Source organism: Furipterus horrens, unplaced genomic scaffold (assembly GCF_987537825.1).
Source record: "Furipterus horrens unplaced genomic scaffold, mFurHor1.1.pri manual_scaffold_10, whole genome shotgun sequence".
In the NCBI taxonomy this organism is placed as follows: Eukaryota; Metazoa; Chordata; class Mammalia; order Chiroptera; family Furipteridae; genus Furipterus; species Furipterus horrens.
This window is the reverse complement of record NW_028327180.1, coordinates 42,211,698-42,228,596: the sequence shown is the minus strand read 5'-3', so window position 1 is coordinate 42,228,596 and position 16,899 is coordinate 42,211,698. Positions and strand designations below refer to the sequence as shown.

At 47.7% G+C, this 16,899-nt stretch overlaps 1 protein-coding gene across 1 annotated transcript in view; it reads left to right on the top strand.

Moving 5' to 3' along the window:
• Window positions 1-5,936, top strand: part of COL5A3 (collagen type V alpha 3 chain) — a 36,057-nt gene extending 30,121 nt beyond the window's left edge. Inside the window, exons 61-66 of the mRNA XM_090289522.1 lie at window positions 329-382; window positions 1,017-1,233; window positions 1,312-1,424; window positions 2,935-3,003; window positions 4,652-4,891; window positions 4,984-5,936. Coding sequence (XP_090145648.1) covers window positions 329-382; window positions 1,017-1,233; window positions 1,312-1,424; window positions 2,935-3,003; window positions 4,652-4,891; window positions 4,984-5,130 — 840 coding nt within the window. The 3' untranslated portion in view covers window positions 5,131-5,936. The remainder of the gene's footprint in view (window positions 1-328; window positions 383-1,016; window positions 1,234-1,311; window positions 1,425-2,934; window positions 3,004-4,651; window positions 4,892-4,983) is intronic.
• The last annotated feature ends 10,963 nt before the right edge of the window (window positions 5,937-16,899 follow it).

Genomic DNA, 16,899 nt, shown 5'->3' with positions numbered 1-16,899 from the left:
TTTATTTAGTCATTCAATCACACATTCAATACATGTTTACTCAACATTACCATTGTATTTCATCAAATCTGAGATGCCACCAGTTGTAAGATGCACCATTATTTTATAAACTGCTGTGAAAGAAAACAGTTCTGCCAATTAAACTATGCCTCACCAAAGACGTCAACATGCTGATTTCAGAGATGTTAAAATATGGAAAGAAAATGCGTGTTTTGTGCTTGGTGCTGGAAATTGCAGGTCCGCTCTGTGTGTTCATGCGTGTGTGCATGTGTTGGCAGGAAGGGGTTTCCATAGACACAGCTGACCCCCAACTGACTTCTCCATACAGGGTTCCCTTGGCCCCCGTGGAGACACAGGCCCCCCAGGCCCCCCAGGTCCCCCGGTAAGTTCCCCAGGGGCTAAGGTTGAAGTGTCCCGACTGGGTCCCCCAGCTCAGAATCAGGTGGGGCACACACCAGATGTTCAGGGGATGCAGGTGCCTTGAAAGCCAAAGGGGGGTCTGGGCTGTGTGTGTGTGTGGAGTGGGGGGTATTAGGGGGACATTCAGGGGGTGCTGACCGGGTCTTCTCTCCACTCTGTCTTCCCCACCTTCTCCCTCCCTCCCTGTCTCCCTCTCCACCTCTTCTGTCTCTCCTGGTCTTCCTCTGTCTCTGTCTCTGTCTCAAATATTTGTTCATATATATATACTCTCTCTCTCTCTGCTTTCTTTGTCTGGCCTGTGGTTCGCTCTCTTATTGTGTTTGTCTCTCTCTCTCTCTCTCTCTCTCTCTCTCTCTCTCTCCTCTCCCTCTCCCTCTCTCCCTCTCTGAGTCTTTCTGTCTCTTCATCCTGCGTGTGGCTCTGACTCCGTCTCCCGGTCCCTTCCCTGTCTCTGCCTCTGTTCCTGTGCGCATCTCCCTTACGATTCTCGTCTTTGCCACCCCTGCCTCTCTGCCTCCCATCTCTCCCATTTCTGCCTGTCTCTCTCCCCACCTCTTCCTCCCTGGTCTCTGTTCTCCATCCACTCCTCCGCTCAGGGTCCCCCTGCGGAGCTGTACGGGCCGCGCCGGCGCCGGCGCTCTGTCCCGGGCCGGGAAGTGCTGGAGGCCTCGGAGGGCGGCCTGGAGGAGGTACTGGCCTCTCTCACGTCGCTGAGCTTGGAGTTGGAGCAGCTGCGACGCCCTCCTGGCACCGCGGAGCGCCCGGGTCTTGTGTGCAGCGAGCTACACCGCAACCACCCGCACCTGCCAGATGGTGAGGTCCTGCCCCTCCCCCGGTGGGCGGGGAGCCGCCTTCCGCCCCCCTCACCCGCCCCACCTGGCTCTGCGACAGGGGAATACTGGATTGACCCCAACCAGGGCTGCGCTCGAGACTCGCTCAGGGTTTTCTGCAACTTCACAGCGGGAGGAGAGACCTGCCTCTACCCCGACAAAAAGTTTGAGACTGTGAGTGCCTCTGGGGGGCGTTGGTGGGAGGAGAAACGGGGTTCTGGACACCATCCCATCCTCCTCCCCCATCTCCAGGAAAGGCGGTTCCCGCCTCCCTGTCCCCAACACACGCCCTGGCTTTTTGGGGACTTTATCCTTCTTTCAACCAACGTTTATTGAGCATCTAGTGTATGCCAAGTGCCAGGGTTACAGCAGAGGATTAAAAAAAAAAACCAAACAATTCTGCTTTTATGGAGCTTGCCTTCTCCGAGGAAGACAGGCAAGAAAAGCTAGTAAAAAAATCACGGATGGTGGAAAACCTGTAAGTAGTGCCTACACGTGCCAGGCCCATTCCAGTAACTTAGATGAATTGACTTACTGAGCCCTAACCACCAGATGTGGTAGTTCTATCACCCCCAGTCAGGGAAACCGAGGCACAGAGAAATGATGAGATTGCCCGTGGCCATCTGCCTCCAGAGTCCCAGCCCTTAACCCCCCTGCTACCCACCTCCTGACTTGCTTACTATCTTATAGGCCCAGTGGGCTCACTGACCTCCAGGCTGCAAGCCGAGAGGTGAGGTCACCTGGTCCCCCAGAAATCCTTGGGTTCTCCATCAGGGAGCCCGGAGACTCACAGTCTCTCACACCAAGCACCAGGCTTAGCAGTGGAGGGCAGTGGGTAAGCTGCACCAGCTTGGAATCCGGGTCTGTCACCTCAGTGTTTTAATCTGTGAATTGGGGCTCAAGCAAGTATCCACCCCTTAGGGTGGTTGTGCAATTGTGACACCAATGTACATAGCAGGAAATACAGATCAAACACTGACTATGTGCTAATATCTCTACTGCAGGTAAAATACACAGCCAGCTCAGGGCCTGCGAAATGCATAATAATGCTCTTCTGATACATTATTATTTTTAATGATCAAAGCCCTGGTTTAGTGAGTATTCAGACCCCCTTATGCATGGAGGCTGGAGTGCAGAACTTGATCTCTAAACAGTTGCTGACAGCTGAGGCCTGATCCCTCATCAGCTCACCTTCCTCCTGCACAGAGAGAAGTTGGGGAGGGAAGTGAGGAAGGTTCTAGGTTTGGGTTCCCCAGATTTTGGGCAAGTCACTTATTTAGGAGATAATCCCAGGAGGCACCAGGAGGGGAGAGGGGGATGTGGGGAGGATGGAGGGAGGCAGCTAGCATTGTTAAAATGTCACCATTAGGCACCCAAGGCTCAGCTCCCCTGAGCACTCTGGGAGACAGTGTGGAGCAAGCACCTAGAAGTTGTCCCACCTGGGCAGAGAGGAAGCTGGGGAATTTATTCACCAACTCTTGTCAGTCATCAATTGAGGGCTGCCTCAGAGGGCCGGGCCCTCTCCTCTTGGGCCTGCCCTGTGCCTCAGCCATAACTGCTCCCATGGCCAGACAACAGTCCGAGAGTTCCGGATATTTACAACCTGCGGCCTTCATCGATGGGAGGTAAATGCAGAAAGGACATGGTGGGCCTCCACTACTGACCCTCCCTCCCTCCCCTATAGGTGAAACTGGCTTCCTGGTCCAGGGAAAAGCCAGGAAGCTGGTATAGCACATTCCGTCGAGGGAAGAAGGTGAGTTGCTGAAGGGTGAAGTGGCAGATGGTATGAAAAGCTGTGGGATCCGGTGTGGGGAGTTGGGAGAGGGGCTTTGAGGGGTGAGGCGAACAGGACAGACTCGTCTCTTTTTTTTGCTGATCTGAAGACTGGGGAAGGGAGGGTGAGTGGGGCAGCATCAGATGTGTGAAGGGGGAAGCATGGGGCATGGTGGAAATCCAGAGGCAGTGCTGGAAGGACCTGAAGGCTTCCTTGTAGAAGTCCCAGCTTAGCTGAGGCCTAAAGAATGAGCTGGGTTAGCAAGTTCAGGAGGACAAGAAAAAGTGTTGTAGGCAGAGGGAACAGCATATGCAAAGGCCCAGGGTCAAGAGAGCGTCTGGTGAATTTAAAGAAGAAAAAGCAGCTTTCTCTACTTTTGAAAGTACAAAGGGGGATGTAGTTAGAAAAGAGGATAGCGAGGCAGGTGAAAGCTAGGCCCATCTCCCCCAGAAAGACCTGTGGGAAGTGGGGAGCCATGGCATGTGTTTAAGTGAGGGGGGCCCAGATCAAATCTCTGTGTTAGAAAAATGCCTCTGGGGCTGCTGCTGGTGGTCATGAGACCGGGAAGAGACAGATGTGCTGATCCAGGAGAGACAGGAGGGGTTCCAGCTGGAGATGGTGCTGTGGGATAGGAAGGCAGGACTTGGAACAATATCAAAGAGGGCACGTGAATAAGACTTAGTAAATGAGGAGCTGGAGGAGAGGGAGGAGACAGCATGATGCCCAGGTTCCCGGCTTGGGGAACTGGTGTCTGGTGAGATTCTGAGATATGTAAATGAGAAGATCGGGTTTAAGGGGCAGGGGATCTTGGGTTCAGTTTGGGACTTGTTTATGAAACATGTATGTATATGCTAAGTACTGGAAACTTAGCAGCAAATTAAACACAGTTCTTGACTTCATGAAGCTAATATTCTACTGGAAATATAACCAAGGAAACAGACAGATTAAGGAAACAAATAAAGCTATAATATAATGTAAGGGAGTATCTTGGTTTGGATCCCCCCCAAACAGACCCTGAGACAAAGATTCAAATGCAAGCAGTTTATCTAGGGGGTGAGTCCAGAGACTATCAGTGGGGGGATGTGGAAATGAGACAAAAGGGAAGGAAACGGAAGGAGACGTTACCGCCTGTGTTGTCTCAGGCCAGTGATGTTAATAATACACTTCATTTAACCCAATAGGCCCAAGATGTTGGCACAGCACTATAAAGATTACAGAGACATTGTACATTTTTTTTTCCATACAAGTTTTTCAGAGTCTGGTACATAGTTACATTTACAGAACATTGTAATCTAGAAGCTAAGCTTCATTGAAAATACTTGATCTATACTTAGATTTCATAAAACCTGCAGCTGGAAAAGTAGATTCACATGCTTAATTTTTTCCAAACCTAAGTTTTCTGATAACTGGATGGCGGCTAAGTTATGAGTTATGAATCTAAGTAAAAAACTTGAATTAAATAAATAAAACATTAAACTGAAACAAAGCTTAAAAAAAGTCTCTCGGTCTCATTAGGCACATTTTAAGTGCTCAGTAGTCATGTGCCTGAGGGCTCACAAGAGAACGAGGGGTGGCGGGGTAGCTGGGCGGGTGGGTACCCTCACCTCCTGCTTTGTCCTACCCCCAGTTCTCCTATGTGGACGCTGATGGATCCCCAGTGAACGTGGTGCAGTTGACCTTCCTGAAACTGCTGAGCGCTGTAGCGCGTCAGAGTTTTACCTACTCCTGCCAGAATGCCGCTGCCTGGCTGGATGAAGCTGCTGGCAACCATGGCCGCTCCCTTCGCTTCCTTGGGACCAATGGAGAGGAACTATCCTTTAACCAGACAACAGCAGCCACCATCACTGTCCCCTATGATGGCTGTCGGGTAAGGGAGAGGGGCAAGGGATGGCTGGGGCAGGGAGGGGAGGCCTCAGCTGCCCACCCTCTCACTCACCCTCTGCATCTTTCCATGGTCAGCTCCGGAAGGGACAGACGAAGACCCTCTTGGAGTTCAGCTCTTCCCGAGCCGGATTTCTGCCCCTGTGGGACATGGCGGCCACCGACTTTGGCCAGATCAACCAGAAGTTTGGGTTTGAACTGGGCCCTGTGTGCTTTAGCAGCTGAGAAGATATCTTGGGGGTGGGTGGGACCATGAGGGAGCCCCAGATGGGGCACATTTGGTGCTGAGGCTTTGAAGCCACCCTATTTATCATCTGCTGTGACTGTGGAGCCAGGGGAAAGTCTGTTCACCATGGTCAAGCAATACTCCTTCTCCATCCTGGGGCGGGACTCCACTGGCCCAAGAGTGCAGCCTTCTCCCACCGTACCCCTGCTGGAACGACTGTAGCCTGCCTCTTCCTCCCACCCCCATGCCCATTCAATCTGCAACTCCCCACCCTCATCCCCCATGCAATGAACTTCTCATTCAGAGCTAATGACTGCCCCTCATGCCTGCCTTCCCTTCCTCAGTTAGTGCCCCAACAGCCTTTGGTGCTACCCTTCCCAATAGTTAAGCACTGGACACCTCCTGATCCAAGGCTGGGACCCCTTCACTCATTCCTATTTCAGGTGGGTTCAGAGTGAAGGAACTGAAATCAGACTACAGAGGGAAGTGGGACTTCCCTGGACTGAACTGTGTGCTCCTTTTGCTGCCTCAGCCCAGCTCTGAATACTGGCCCCCTCATACTTCCCCTAATGCACCTTACCATGTCAGATGGTTTGGGGACAAAGATGTGGGGTAAATCAGGATCCTAATGGTGCTGCCCTATTTATACCTGGGTTTGTGTTAAAAGGGAAAATCCCCTCTGTTGTATATTTAATCTGCTTCCTCCTTACAGAAGGCTGGGACATGATGAAAGAGATTCTAGCATGACCCCTCACCCCAGAGCATAATTGGCATCTCAAGTCTGAGAATAAACCAGTGAACTGTGTCCCCATCTGTTTTCTTTATCTTGTGCTGGCTATATTCTTCTTAGGGTCTGATGCTTGGCTCACCTGAGGTATTATTACCATCTAGTGTAATTAACTGTGCTGTTTGGTGGAGTTGCCTTAAGGGGCTAGGGGAACCCAATTACTAATGGGTTGAGAATAGCCAGATTGCTAAGAGATGTGTGAAGTAAGGAAGGGAGGGGGAAGGAAGGAAGGAAGAAAGAAAGGAAGGAAGGAAAGAAGGAAGGAAGAGGGGAAGGAGGGAAGGAAGGACAGATGGAAAGGAAGGAAGGAAGAATAACTAGATCTCCATGTTGATCTTGATTAGTCTGGAGACACTGGCTGAGCTGAAGGGATGCATTGAGAGATGACATAGGATGTGGTTTTGATTTGTGAAATGACTAGATGTCAAAAGTTTGGGTAGCAAGTCAGGGAATGACTTGGAGATGAAGAGAATTGAATTAGGAGTTGAGCCTTGAGATGAGTTTGGGGTTGGCAGTTAGGGGTTGGGTGAGTTTCTTTGAAAATACTCATAGGTTGAAGATGAGTTGAATTGGAGATTGGTTTGGAGTGAATTGAGTTTGGGGTTGTGAATTAATGATGAGATTTATTGAGTTGGAGGTTGGACAATGAATGGCTTGAGTTAAGGGCTTGGAATTAGATGTTGGGTTAAATTGAATCAGGGTTGATTTGAGATCTGGAGGAACTGAGTAGAGGTAAGTAGCAGTTGCTATGAATAGGGCGTGGGAATTGTCAGTTTGGAAAATCAAGATGGGATCAGTTAAGATGAGAGTTGGGTTTGAGGTGCCTTTAATTGAGGGTTAAATGTTGGATTGAGGTTTTTTGTTTTTTTTCTTAAATAGAGTTATCGAGATGTAATTCAATAACATATAATTCAGCCATTTGGAGTATACAATTAAATGGTTTTTAGTACATTCACAGACTTGTGCAATCATCACCACAATCAATTTTAGAACATTTTCATCACCTCAAAAAGAAATCCCATGTCCATTAGCAGTCACTCTCTATGCCCTCAACCTCTCAGCACTAGGCAATCACTAACCTTTCTGTCTCTATGAATTTGCCTACTTTGGGCATTTCATACAAATGGAATCTTACAATATGTGGCCCTTTGTGTCTGACTTTTTTCACTTAGCATAAAGGTTCATGCTGTAGTATGCATCAATACTTCATTCCTTTTATTGTTGAATATTTCATCATCTGGATATACTCCTTCATCAGTTGATGTCTGAGGTGGTTGAGTTGAGGTAGAAGTGATGGAGGGCATATGTATTGAGTTGGATCAGGTGGGGTTGGGTGGATAGAAGTTGTGGGTTTGGGTGAGTGCTTCCCTCAAACCCAGAGCTTACCCTACTACTCCTGCTACCAGGCCCCTTAAGGCCACCTGAATATTTGTGTTGGATTCCCTTACTCAATAAATGTCACTTAAGAGTCTTACCACCATGAAGAATGTTCATGTCCAGAGGTTGATTGATGGGTTCACTCATTCACTCACTTGTTTCACTCTATTGAGTGTTTACTCAGTACCAGGTACTGTTCCAGATGCTGGGGACAGAAGAGCAATGGGGTATATGCCCTCAGAATCTTACTCCTGAGAGAGACAATAGGACTATATAAATGTGATTTCAGGTAGCAGTGCTTGTTGTGAAGGAAAATCAAACAAGTCATGTGGCTAGAGAATGATGGGGGTGGGGGGCATTAATTAAAATAGTGTGGTCAGGCCCTGGCTGGTGTGGCTCAGTGGACTGAGCACCAGCCTATGAACCAAAAGGCCATCTGTTCAATTCCCAGCCGGGGCACATGCCTGGGTTGCAGGCCAGGTCCCCAGTTGGGGGTGTGAGAGAGGCAACCAATCAATGTTTCTCTCCCTCTCTTTCTTCCTCCCTTCCTCTCTCTGAAAAAGTTATAAAAAGGAAAAAAAGGAAACCCTGCTCTCTGTTGTTAAAAATAAAATAGGGCAATCAGGAGAGGCTTCACTGAGGAGGCAACATTTAGCAGACACATGAAAGATGTAGGAAAGAACCACGTGGAGTCTTGAGGAAGTGTGCCATACTCAGTGAAGAACCCAGAAACCCTCAAATACCATTGAGGGCTCTTGAGGGGATGGTGTTTCTCTTGGTCATCTCTTCTCCTGATTTGTTGCTTTTGCTAATTTCTTCACTCTGTCTTCTCTTCTATTAACCCAAATGTAGACCTAGACCTACTTCCTTTTAGCTCCTCTCCCAAACATCTTTAACTTAAGAAAGCATATGGTAACACCAAAGCTGTGTTATTTTCCTCTTCCTGGGCACACCTGAGAACACCTTTCCCAGTTGCCCTTGCCATTAGATTGGGGCCATGTGAATGAGTCATGGCTCATGGGGCATGGGTAGTCATAAAACCTACATAGTCCTCCATGATTTTTCTTTCCATTCCACGGTGACTTTAAAGATCCCATGTGTAAGCTGGTGGTGTCATATATGAAACTAGAAAAGGGCCTGGTTTCATGAGTTACTACTTGGAGGAATGCTACCAAGGAGACCTCCATCAACTGTGACCAAGAAATAACTTGTTTTAAGCCCTTGAGATTAAAAAAAAAAAAAGATGTTATTTATTTTTAGAGAGAGGGGAAGAGAGGGAGAAAGAGAAGGAGAGAAACATCAGTGTGTGGTTGCCTCTTGTGTGAATCCAACCGGGAACCTGGCCCACAAATCAGTTGTGTGCCCTGACCAGGAATCAAACTGGTGACCTTATGGTTGGAAGGCTGGTGCTCAATCCACTGAGCCACACCAGCCAGGGCAAAACCCTTAAGATTTTAAAGGGTTGCTTGTTACAGCAGCTAACATTAATTATCCTGACTAATACAGTGAATGAATCTAACTTTTACTAAAGGTCTGCAAGTGAGCATGTGTGTAGACCAGAAGGTATGATTGCAGGAAAATCAACAAGTTAAAATTTAATATTGAATATCTTTATCCTCAAAAGTGCCCACCACTGTGAATTTGCCACTGGAGGTGTGTTCTCCTCAAGTCTGGAGTTCCTCCTGTTCTGCTGCCCTCTCCCATCTCTCCTTCCCTGACATCTCTCCTTGCCTAACCTCTTCACCCTTTTCCTCTATGGCTGTCAATGCTCAGATCAAATTTATCTTACTTTTTAATGAGGAACAATTCACTCAATCCTTCTTACAGACCATATCTTCACACCCATAGAATCTGTGACTAGTTCAACTAATGATAATAATGACCAAGTGTCTATATGCCAAACATTGTTCATCAAATGTTTTCCCTGGTTGAATTTACTTGTTCTTTATCAAAACCTTAAAGGTTCTTTTACTATCCCCATTTTGCAGAGAAGGGAATTGAGGAACAAAGAAGTGGAGTAACTTGCCCAGAGTCTAGAGCTAAAAATTTTGCTAAACAATAACCCATCATCTCCTTTGAGGGAATTTTCCCCCCATAGGTTTAAAAAATCACATCCAATACCCAGCCCAGGGTTTGCATGTAGATCAACAGACATCAGCCTTTGCAATTCCAACTCCACCCCGGTGCAGGTATTTTGGAGGGGAGGAATAATTAATAGTGTAATGAGAACTCTTTAATTAGCTAAAAACTCGTTAAAGAATTAGAAATTAAGCATTGCTAAATTAAAAGGTAGTTGACAAAGGTGTAGGGAGGGACTTCTGGGTCTCCCAGGCTCAGCTGGCTGAGCTATGTGTTTACTCAGCGCCATTGCCAGCACCCAGGTGGCTGCTGGGAAAGCCCCCAGCTGATTTGCATATTCAGTGGCCACAATTAATCACTGCTTGTGCTTCCAGAGCAATTGCACCCACTGTTCTGAGCAGGGGGCTGGGTGGAGCAGCCAGTTTGGGGCACATGTGGTTTATACAGAAATGGTTGGGGGGGGTGGAGTAGCGATTTTACATACACAGACACACACACACACCCATCCTCCGAGATACACGGTGACATACACAGATCAATAGCCCAAGGAGTTAGACCCTCATCTTGTCACTTGCTTCCCTCCTCCCCTGCCATAGCTGCAGGCCACATCCAGGACCCACAGGCAAATTCTTAGGGTGCAGACCCATGCTATACACACCCCGGCACCCTCAGCCAGATTAGACATGTTGACACAAATAGCAGGCTACACACATAGTTGCACCCACCCATTTGTGCTTGGACACACACCCAGAGCCCCCCTTACCATATACACGCAAACAACTGTGTTCACAAACTCACATGCAGAGATGGAGTCACAGCTGCAGGGAGAACCCCACTGTCACACACAGAGACATGCTAGGCATGCAGAGAATACATAGCCCCACAGAGAGACATGCCACCAATACATAAGCTACATACACAGACCCAAGTAAACTCCATCATGGACATCTCTGAGAACCCTGCTCCATCTCCACACATTCGTTTATTCAACAAAAATTTATTGAGCACCTACTATGTGCCAGGTGCTGTTCCAGGCTCTGGAGATCCAGCAGTGAACAAAACAAAGGTCCCTGCCTGGTGGAATGAACTCTCCAGGGGGGCTGACAGACAGTAAGCAAATATAAATATGATACGTTGGGTTGTACGATGGAAAAAAATGAGGCAGTGAGGAAGACAAAAAGCCTCCTCCAGGAAGGCATCCTTGAATCAGCTGCTCATACAGAGAGAGGGAGGGGACCATGTGATGTTTCACACAGCCATGCCCAGGCAAACGCCATGTAGATTCACATGGATCCTATTTCCACAAGGGCAGATGTGTGGCCTTGCATCCTGAGTGCCCCACACACCAGAGCTTCCTTTGAGAAGGTGGGCCAGGACTCGAAGGTGACAGTGCAGGTACTGGGGAGATAGGGGAGCTGAGCAGACCAAAGACCAGATTGACCTGGATAGGCTATTCGAGTCTTCCTTGATGCGAGTCTCATCTTTATACATGGTATATTTCTTATTTTATTTTATTTCCTTTCATTTCATTTTTATGGTAAAAACTCCATGTAACATAAAATTTACCATCTTAACTATTTTTAAGTGCTCAGTTCAGTGGTGTTAAGTATATTCACATTGCTATGCAACTTGAACGTTTTTATCCTGCAAAACTGAACCCCTGTCCCCATTGGACAAAAACTCTCTGCTCCCCTTCCCCCAGCCCCAGACACCCACCATTCTACTTCCTGTTTCTGTGAATCTGACTCCTCTAGGGATGTCCTATAAGTGGAATTATGTATACAGTATTTGTCTGCTTGTGATTGCAGTATTTCACTTAGCACAGTGTCCTCAAGGGACGTACACTTGCAGCGTGGTTAGAATTTCCCTCCCTTTTAAGGCCGAATAACATTCCATTCTGTAGACCTACCCCATTTGTTTATGTATTCATCCATGACACTTAGGTTACCTCCAGTTCTTGGCTACGGTGAATAAGGCTGCTATGTCTCTACTTTCAATTCTTTTAGCTATACAGTATTCCCTCACCAAATGCGGGTATTACGTTCTAGACCCCCCTGCGATAAGTGAAAATCCGCGAAGTAGGAACCTTGCATTTATTTTAGTATTTATATATATTTTAAGGCTTTATAAACCCTTCTCACACTCTTATAGACCATTCTCGGTCCCTTATTAACCTTTCCCACTCATTTATTAACCTTTTCTACACTTTTGTAAACACTACTTATGTTCTTAAACATATTCTACACTCTTAAACCTACGTAATTTTAACAAAATCCCGCAATATAGCAAAAAATTCGCGATAAATAATTAAATGTAATATTTTTAAAAATCCCGTGATGCAGTGAGGCCACGATGAGTGAACTGCAATATAGAGGGGGACTACTGTATATACCCAGGAGCGGGATTGCTGGATTGCATATATTTCTTTTTAAAACTTTGTTTTCATTGAGGCACAGCCTATATGATAAAATGCACCGATCTCAAGTGTTCTGTTGGATGATTTCTGACAATTGTCTACACACCTTAAGCAAAAAGTGGACTGTTTCCAGCACCCTAGAAAATTCCTCATGCCCTTTTCCCATGACCCCTCCAAGACATGAACACTTCTTGGACACATTCCTAGCGTGACACAATTGATGAATGAAATATAAAAGGTGTATGGAGGCAGTGTGGTGTAATGGTCAGAGCCAAGACACATGGTCCAAGCTTTAGCCCTCTGCTATGACAGATGTGAGCGTCAACCCTCTGAGGCTCAGTCTTTACAGCTGGAAAGTGGGATGAATAATAGCATCTATAGCAACAGGTTGTGTGAGGGTTAAATTAATTAAATGAGATCAAACACTTAGAACAATGTCAGCCATGTAGTAAATGCCATGCAAGTGTTGCTATTATTAAAAAATCATATGTAGAGTGAATTTTATAATGAACACTTGTGTGCTTACCACTCAGCCTAAGAAGTAAAGCATTGTGCACACAGTCGATGCCCTGTGCATACATTTCTGCCATTGCATCCCTCTTCTTTCCCCACTAATGTTAGATAGGTGAGTGTAGAGACTTAAAAAATTTTTTTTAAATTGTGGTAAAATATACATAAGATAAAATTTACCATTTAACCATTTTTGTGTCCAGTTCAGTGCCACATTGTTGTGTGACTACTCCCACCATCCATCTCCAGAACTTTGTCATCTTCCCCATCTGAAACTCTGTCCCCATTAACACTAACTCCCTATTTTCCCCTTCCTTTGGGAGCTGCTGCTCAGAAGATTTTTCCATGTTTTCAGCATATGGGGGCTGTATCCATGGACGATACACAACATGATTTGGCAAGCTTTTAAACTGTAACTGGTATGATGCTGAATATTTTCTTTTGCAATTTGCTTTGTTACTCCACGGGTTTTTTTGTATCTTTTCCATGTAGACATGAATATTTCTAGTCCTGTCTTTTTTCTTTTTAATCCTCACTCAAGGGTATGTTTATTGATTTTAGAGAGAGATGAAGAGGGGGTGGAGAGAGAGAGAGAAACATCAATGTGGGAGAGAAACATCAATCAGCCACCTACTGCATGTGCCCCAACTGGGGATCGAACCCTTAACCTAGGTATGTGCCATGTCCAGGAATCAAACCTGCAGCCTTTTGGTGTACAGAATGATGCTCCAACCAACTGAGCCACTGGCCAGGATTTTAATTACTTTTTAAGTGCTTACTTCAGCATACTTACTCATTTTCCTGCTCATGAACTTTTAGGTGTTTCTCACTTTGCTCCTGTTCACACATCCCCAGCATATCTGTTTATGCACATAATGAATGTCTCTGAGGTGTATAATACATAAGAACGGAAATTTGGGGTTACGGTCTTGAGTAGGATCTTCATGCTGGTTGTCCAAACCTTACTCTGTCCTTTTTCTCTCATCGCTCTCCTGAGGCTCCCTTTTTGGCCCCAAGATAGTCTAGTCCTTCTATCTGGCAGCTCTGGCCTCACTTGTCACCATACCTCACAAGGAGACCTAGCCTCCTGCACCTGTGGCCTCAGGGCCTTTGCATCTGTTCTCTCTTCTGTCCATCATGCCCTGCCAGCTCTCACTCATCCCTCAGGTTTCAGCTGCAGTATCATTCCCTGACCCTGACCCCAACCTACCCCACCCCAACTCCAAGCTGGATCAGGGACACCCATCACACTCAGAGAAGCCTGCCCATCTGTGCATGCACTTTTAACTTTCAATTACTTGAGGACAGAGGCTGCCTTGTTTATAGCCACAGACTGACTGCAGGCCAGGCCTGGAGGGAGCACCTGGTCTCAACTTGTGGATGAATGGAGGAGTCTCTGCATCCACCTCATGGCTGGGGCAGCGACTGCACAGAGACCTGGGCTCCCAGTCCAGCCCACCACCTCCGGGCTGTGTGACCTCAGGCAAGTGGCTTAACCTCTCTAAGCTCCTCACTTTTCTTTTCTGTAAAATAGCCCTTCTCAGGGCTGTAGCAGGGGTTAAAATGAGCCCCAGTCAGGCCTGGCACAGGGTGGATCCCTCCTGGTAGGAGCTATTGTGGTTCTGAGCCAAGTTCTGGCCCTGTCACCTTAGACTGGGGCCTTCCTGGCTTGGCAGTGCTGGAAAGCAGTGCTGGGTCTCCTTGTCCTGCCAGCTTATCCCTCAGTTCCCAAGCCTGTAATGGGAATCACATGTGCTGGACACCTGCCCAGCCCCACTCCTCTCCTCCTCCTGCTCCCCCAGAGAGGCCCCCTGAGTCATCCTGTTCTCCTCATCCCTTCTCACAGCCTCATTCCCACGCTGCCCTGGCCTGGAGTTCACATGTCAGAGGGTGTGTTATGTTATGGGTTTTTGTGGATCTGTGTATGTGAACTATCTGCCCGTAGTGTGTGTTTATGTGTGTGATTGTGTCTGAACTGTGGGTGTCTTTTGTACAAACTATCCACTTATGTTGTGGGTCTGTGTATTTGCATATGAACTACTTGCCTGTCTTGTGTGACTGTCTATGCATCTGTGCATGTGTTAACTACATATCTGTGTTATGACTCTCCATGTATGTTAACTATGTGCTTATATATTGTGTGCTGTTTATGTGACTATATTGTGGGTTTATGGGTGTGGTAATGTGTGAACTACATGTTTATACTTGGGATCTCTGTGTGTGAACTGTGTGCCTGACTTCTGGGATTTGTGTATTTTTTGTGTCGGGGAGTGGGCTCTGCATGTGTGTTGGGTCGCTGTAGTTGCTAGTGCTGGTTCTTGAGTAACCATGGCTGGCTCGCCTGATGTTCTTCCACCATCTGATGGTGGGTGTATGTTTCTGTGGGTCCCTGGGCCTGGCATGTGTATCTGGCTGTGTTTTGTGTGTGTTTGTTCTAGGTGGGTGTGAGGCTGTGCCTGGACCATGTATCCAGGTATGGTGCCCTGGGTGACGGTGTGCCCATGTGTGATTGATTGTCAATTCACAGTTTGCCTGGGCTCCTGGGGGACAACTTCCTGCCCCTACAGCTGGGTCATCAGCATGTGTGTGTGTGTGTGTGTGTGTGAGAGAGAGAGAGAGAGAGCGAGAGAGAGAGAGAGAGAGATAGAGAGACAGAGAGACAGAGAGACAGAGAGACAGAGAGAGATTCCTGGAGGCCAGAAAGTCTCAGGGGTGGCTGCAGTTCCATAGTGAGAAATGCCCAAGAGATGGAAAGAACAAAGCTGGATTGTAGGGACCGTACAAGGGGAGACTCAGGCTTCCCTCAGGTGCCTTTTCCAGGGCATTGAAAGGGGGCTGCGCTCCTCTCTGTGTGAGCACTTAGTGGGCGGATTGGGAGGCCTGGACCTGGAGAGCACAGGAATGAATGGTGTCAGGGGCTATGGAAGGGTGAAGAGAGGCTCAGCTCACCCGGGCAGGGCCAGGCCTCCTTGAGGCTTTGTGAATACTGGCCAGTCTGGCCCAGGTTATTCCCCTGCAACCACAGCAGAAAGGGCTACATGCCTGGAGCCAGACACGAAACAACATATGGTCTTAGCTCTGCTACATACCCTCTCTGTGTACATCTTAAGTTTCCTGTGCCTCAGTTTTCCCATCTGAAAAATGGGCTCCAGGCAGATGATGTTGGTGCCCTGCCTGTATCCCTTCAGCCTTCATATGTTCCTGTGCATGATTTCTCCAGCCTCAGGGATGTCAGCTCACACATCAGCCATGCAAAATGCCTAGGAGCTGACGCCCCCGACGCAGCCCTCCCCCAATAACACATGGGACCTGGAAAACAAACACCCACCTGTCTCACCCTCAGGTGGGCCAACTCTGAGGCATGGGTTCTATTCTCTCTCCCAGGGGTCCCCACCAGGACCCTCAGTTGCCTACATGAATGTGATGGGGAGGGAAAAATGCACAACAACCTGGTATAATACCATGGAGGTCAATAGGTTGGCTTTGAGTCCAACAGAACTGGGTTTGAATCCTGTGCCTGCTGTTTATAGCTGGGTGGCCTTGGTCAAGTTACCTGACCTCTGAGGTTCAAACTTTCTGTTCTTAGATTAGGAATAACAATTCCTGCCTCACAGGGTCATTGTGAGAATTCAAGGGAACACTGCATGGTGAGGACTTGCCTTGTGTTGAGTTCCTAATGGGAGTTCAATGAGTGGGGATGGTTGTCACTAGATATAGGGCTGAGCAGGTCATCACACATAGCCTGGGGTATGAAGGCTCCATGAATGAAGAGGTTCTGTCCAGACAGGTCAGGATAATGAACGTTCCAAGCACATATCAATTAGGGCTTAGCTGTAGGAAACAAGGATCCAAACCAGGGAACTGGGTGCTTAGAAAACTGTTGGAAGGCTGGAAGATGGGACTCTAAGCTTGGCCTGTAGGATGACTTGCTACAGAAAATCACTTCTGAATTGGCCCACTTAGGACCTTCTGTCTCTAGTATCCATAGGAAGGTGGGGAATTACCCTCTTGGTGCCACTGACTTCAAAAACACATCACCACTTCTGGCCAAGATGGAGGCATATAGGTAGACACGCTGCGTCTCCACCCACAACTAAGAAGGAATACAATTACCTCAAAACTAGAGACAATCAGAAGTTCCAGAAAATGAAGCTGCATGGAAGTCCAACAAACAAAGATATAAAGAAAAAATACTCATCCAGACAAGCAGGAGGGGCAGAGCCAGGGAAGAAGGGATGCAGTGTGGTGGCAGCAGCTGCGGCAGCAGCAGGCCAGTGGAAAGTGCTGTCACATGTTTTAAAAAGTTGGGAGGGACACCTGGGGAGCACTCCCAGCACCAGATGAGGCACATAGCTCACAGTTCCAATGCCAGGGAAAATAAAGCCTCATTGCTTCTGACTGTGAAAACCAGTGGGGGTTGGGGTGGAGGAAGAAACTGCTGGTCTCTCAGCAGAGTCTGCTTGTTTAAAGGGCCCCAACGGTCCTAGAACTCCACGGACACACCCACTCTGGGAATGACAGCCAGGGCAACAGCTAGAGAGGTGCCAGTTCCATATGGAAGTGGGAGAAGTGCCTGGAGAAGGGGAAAGTGCTGAGCAA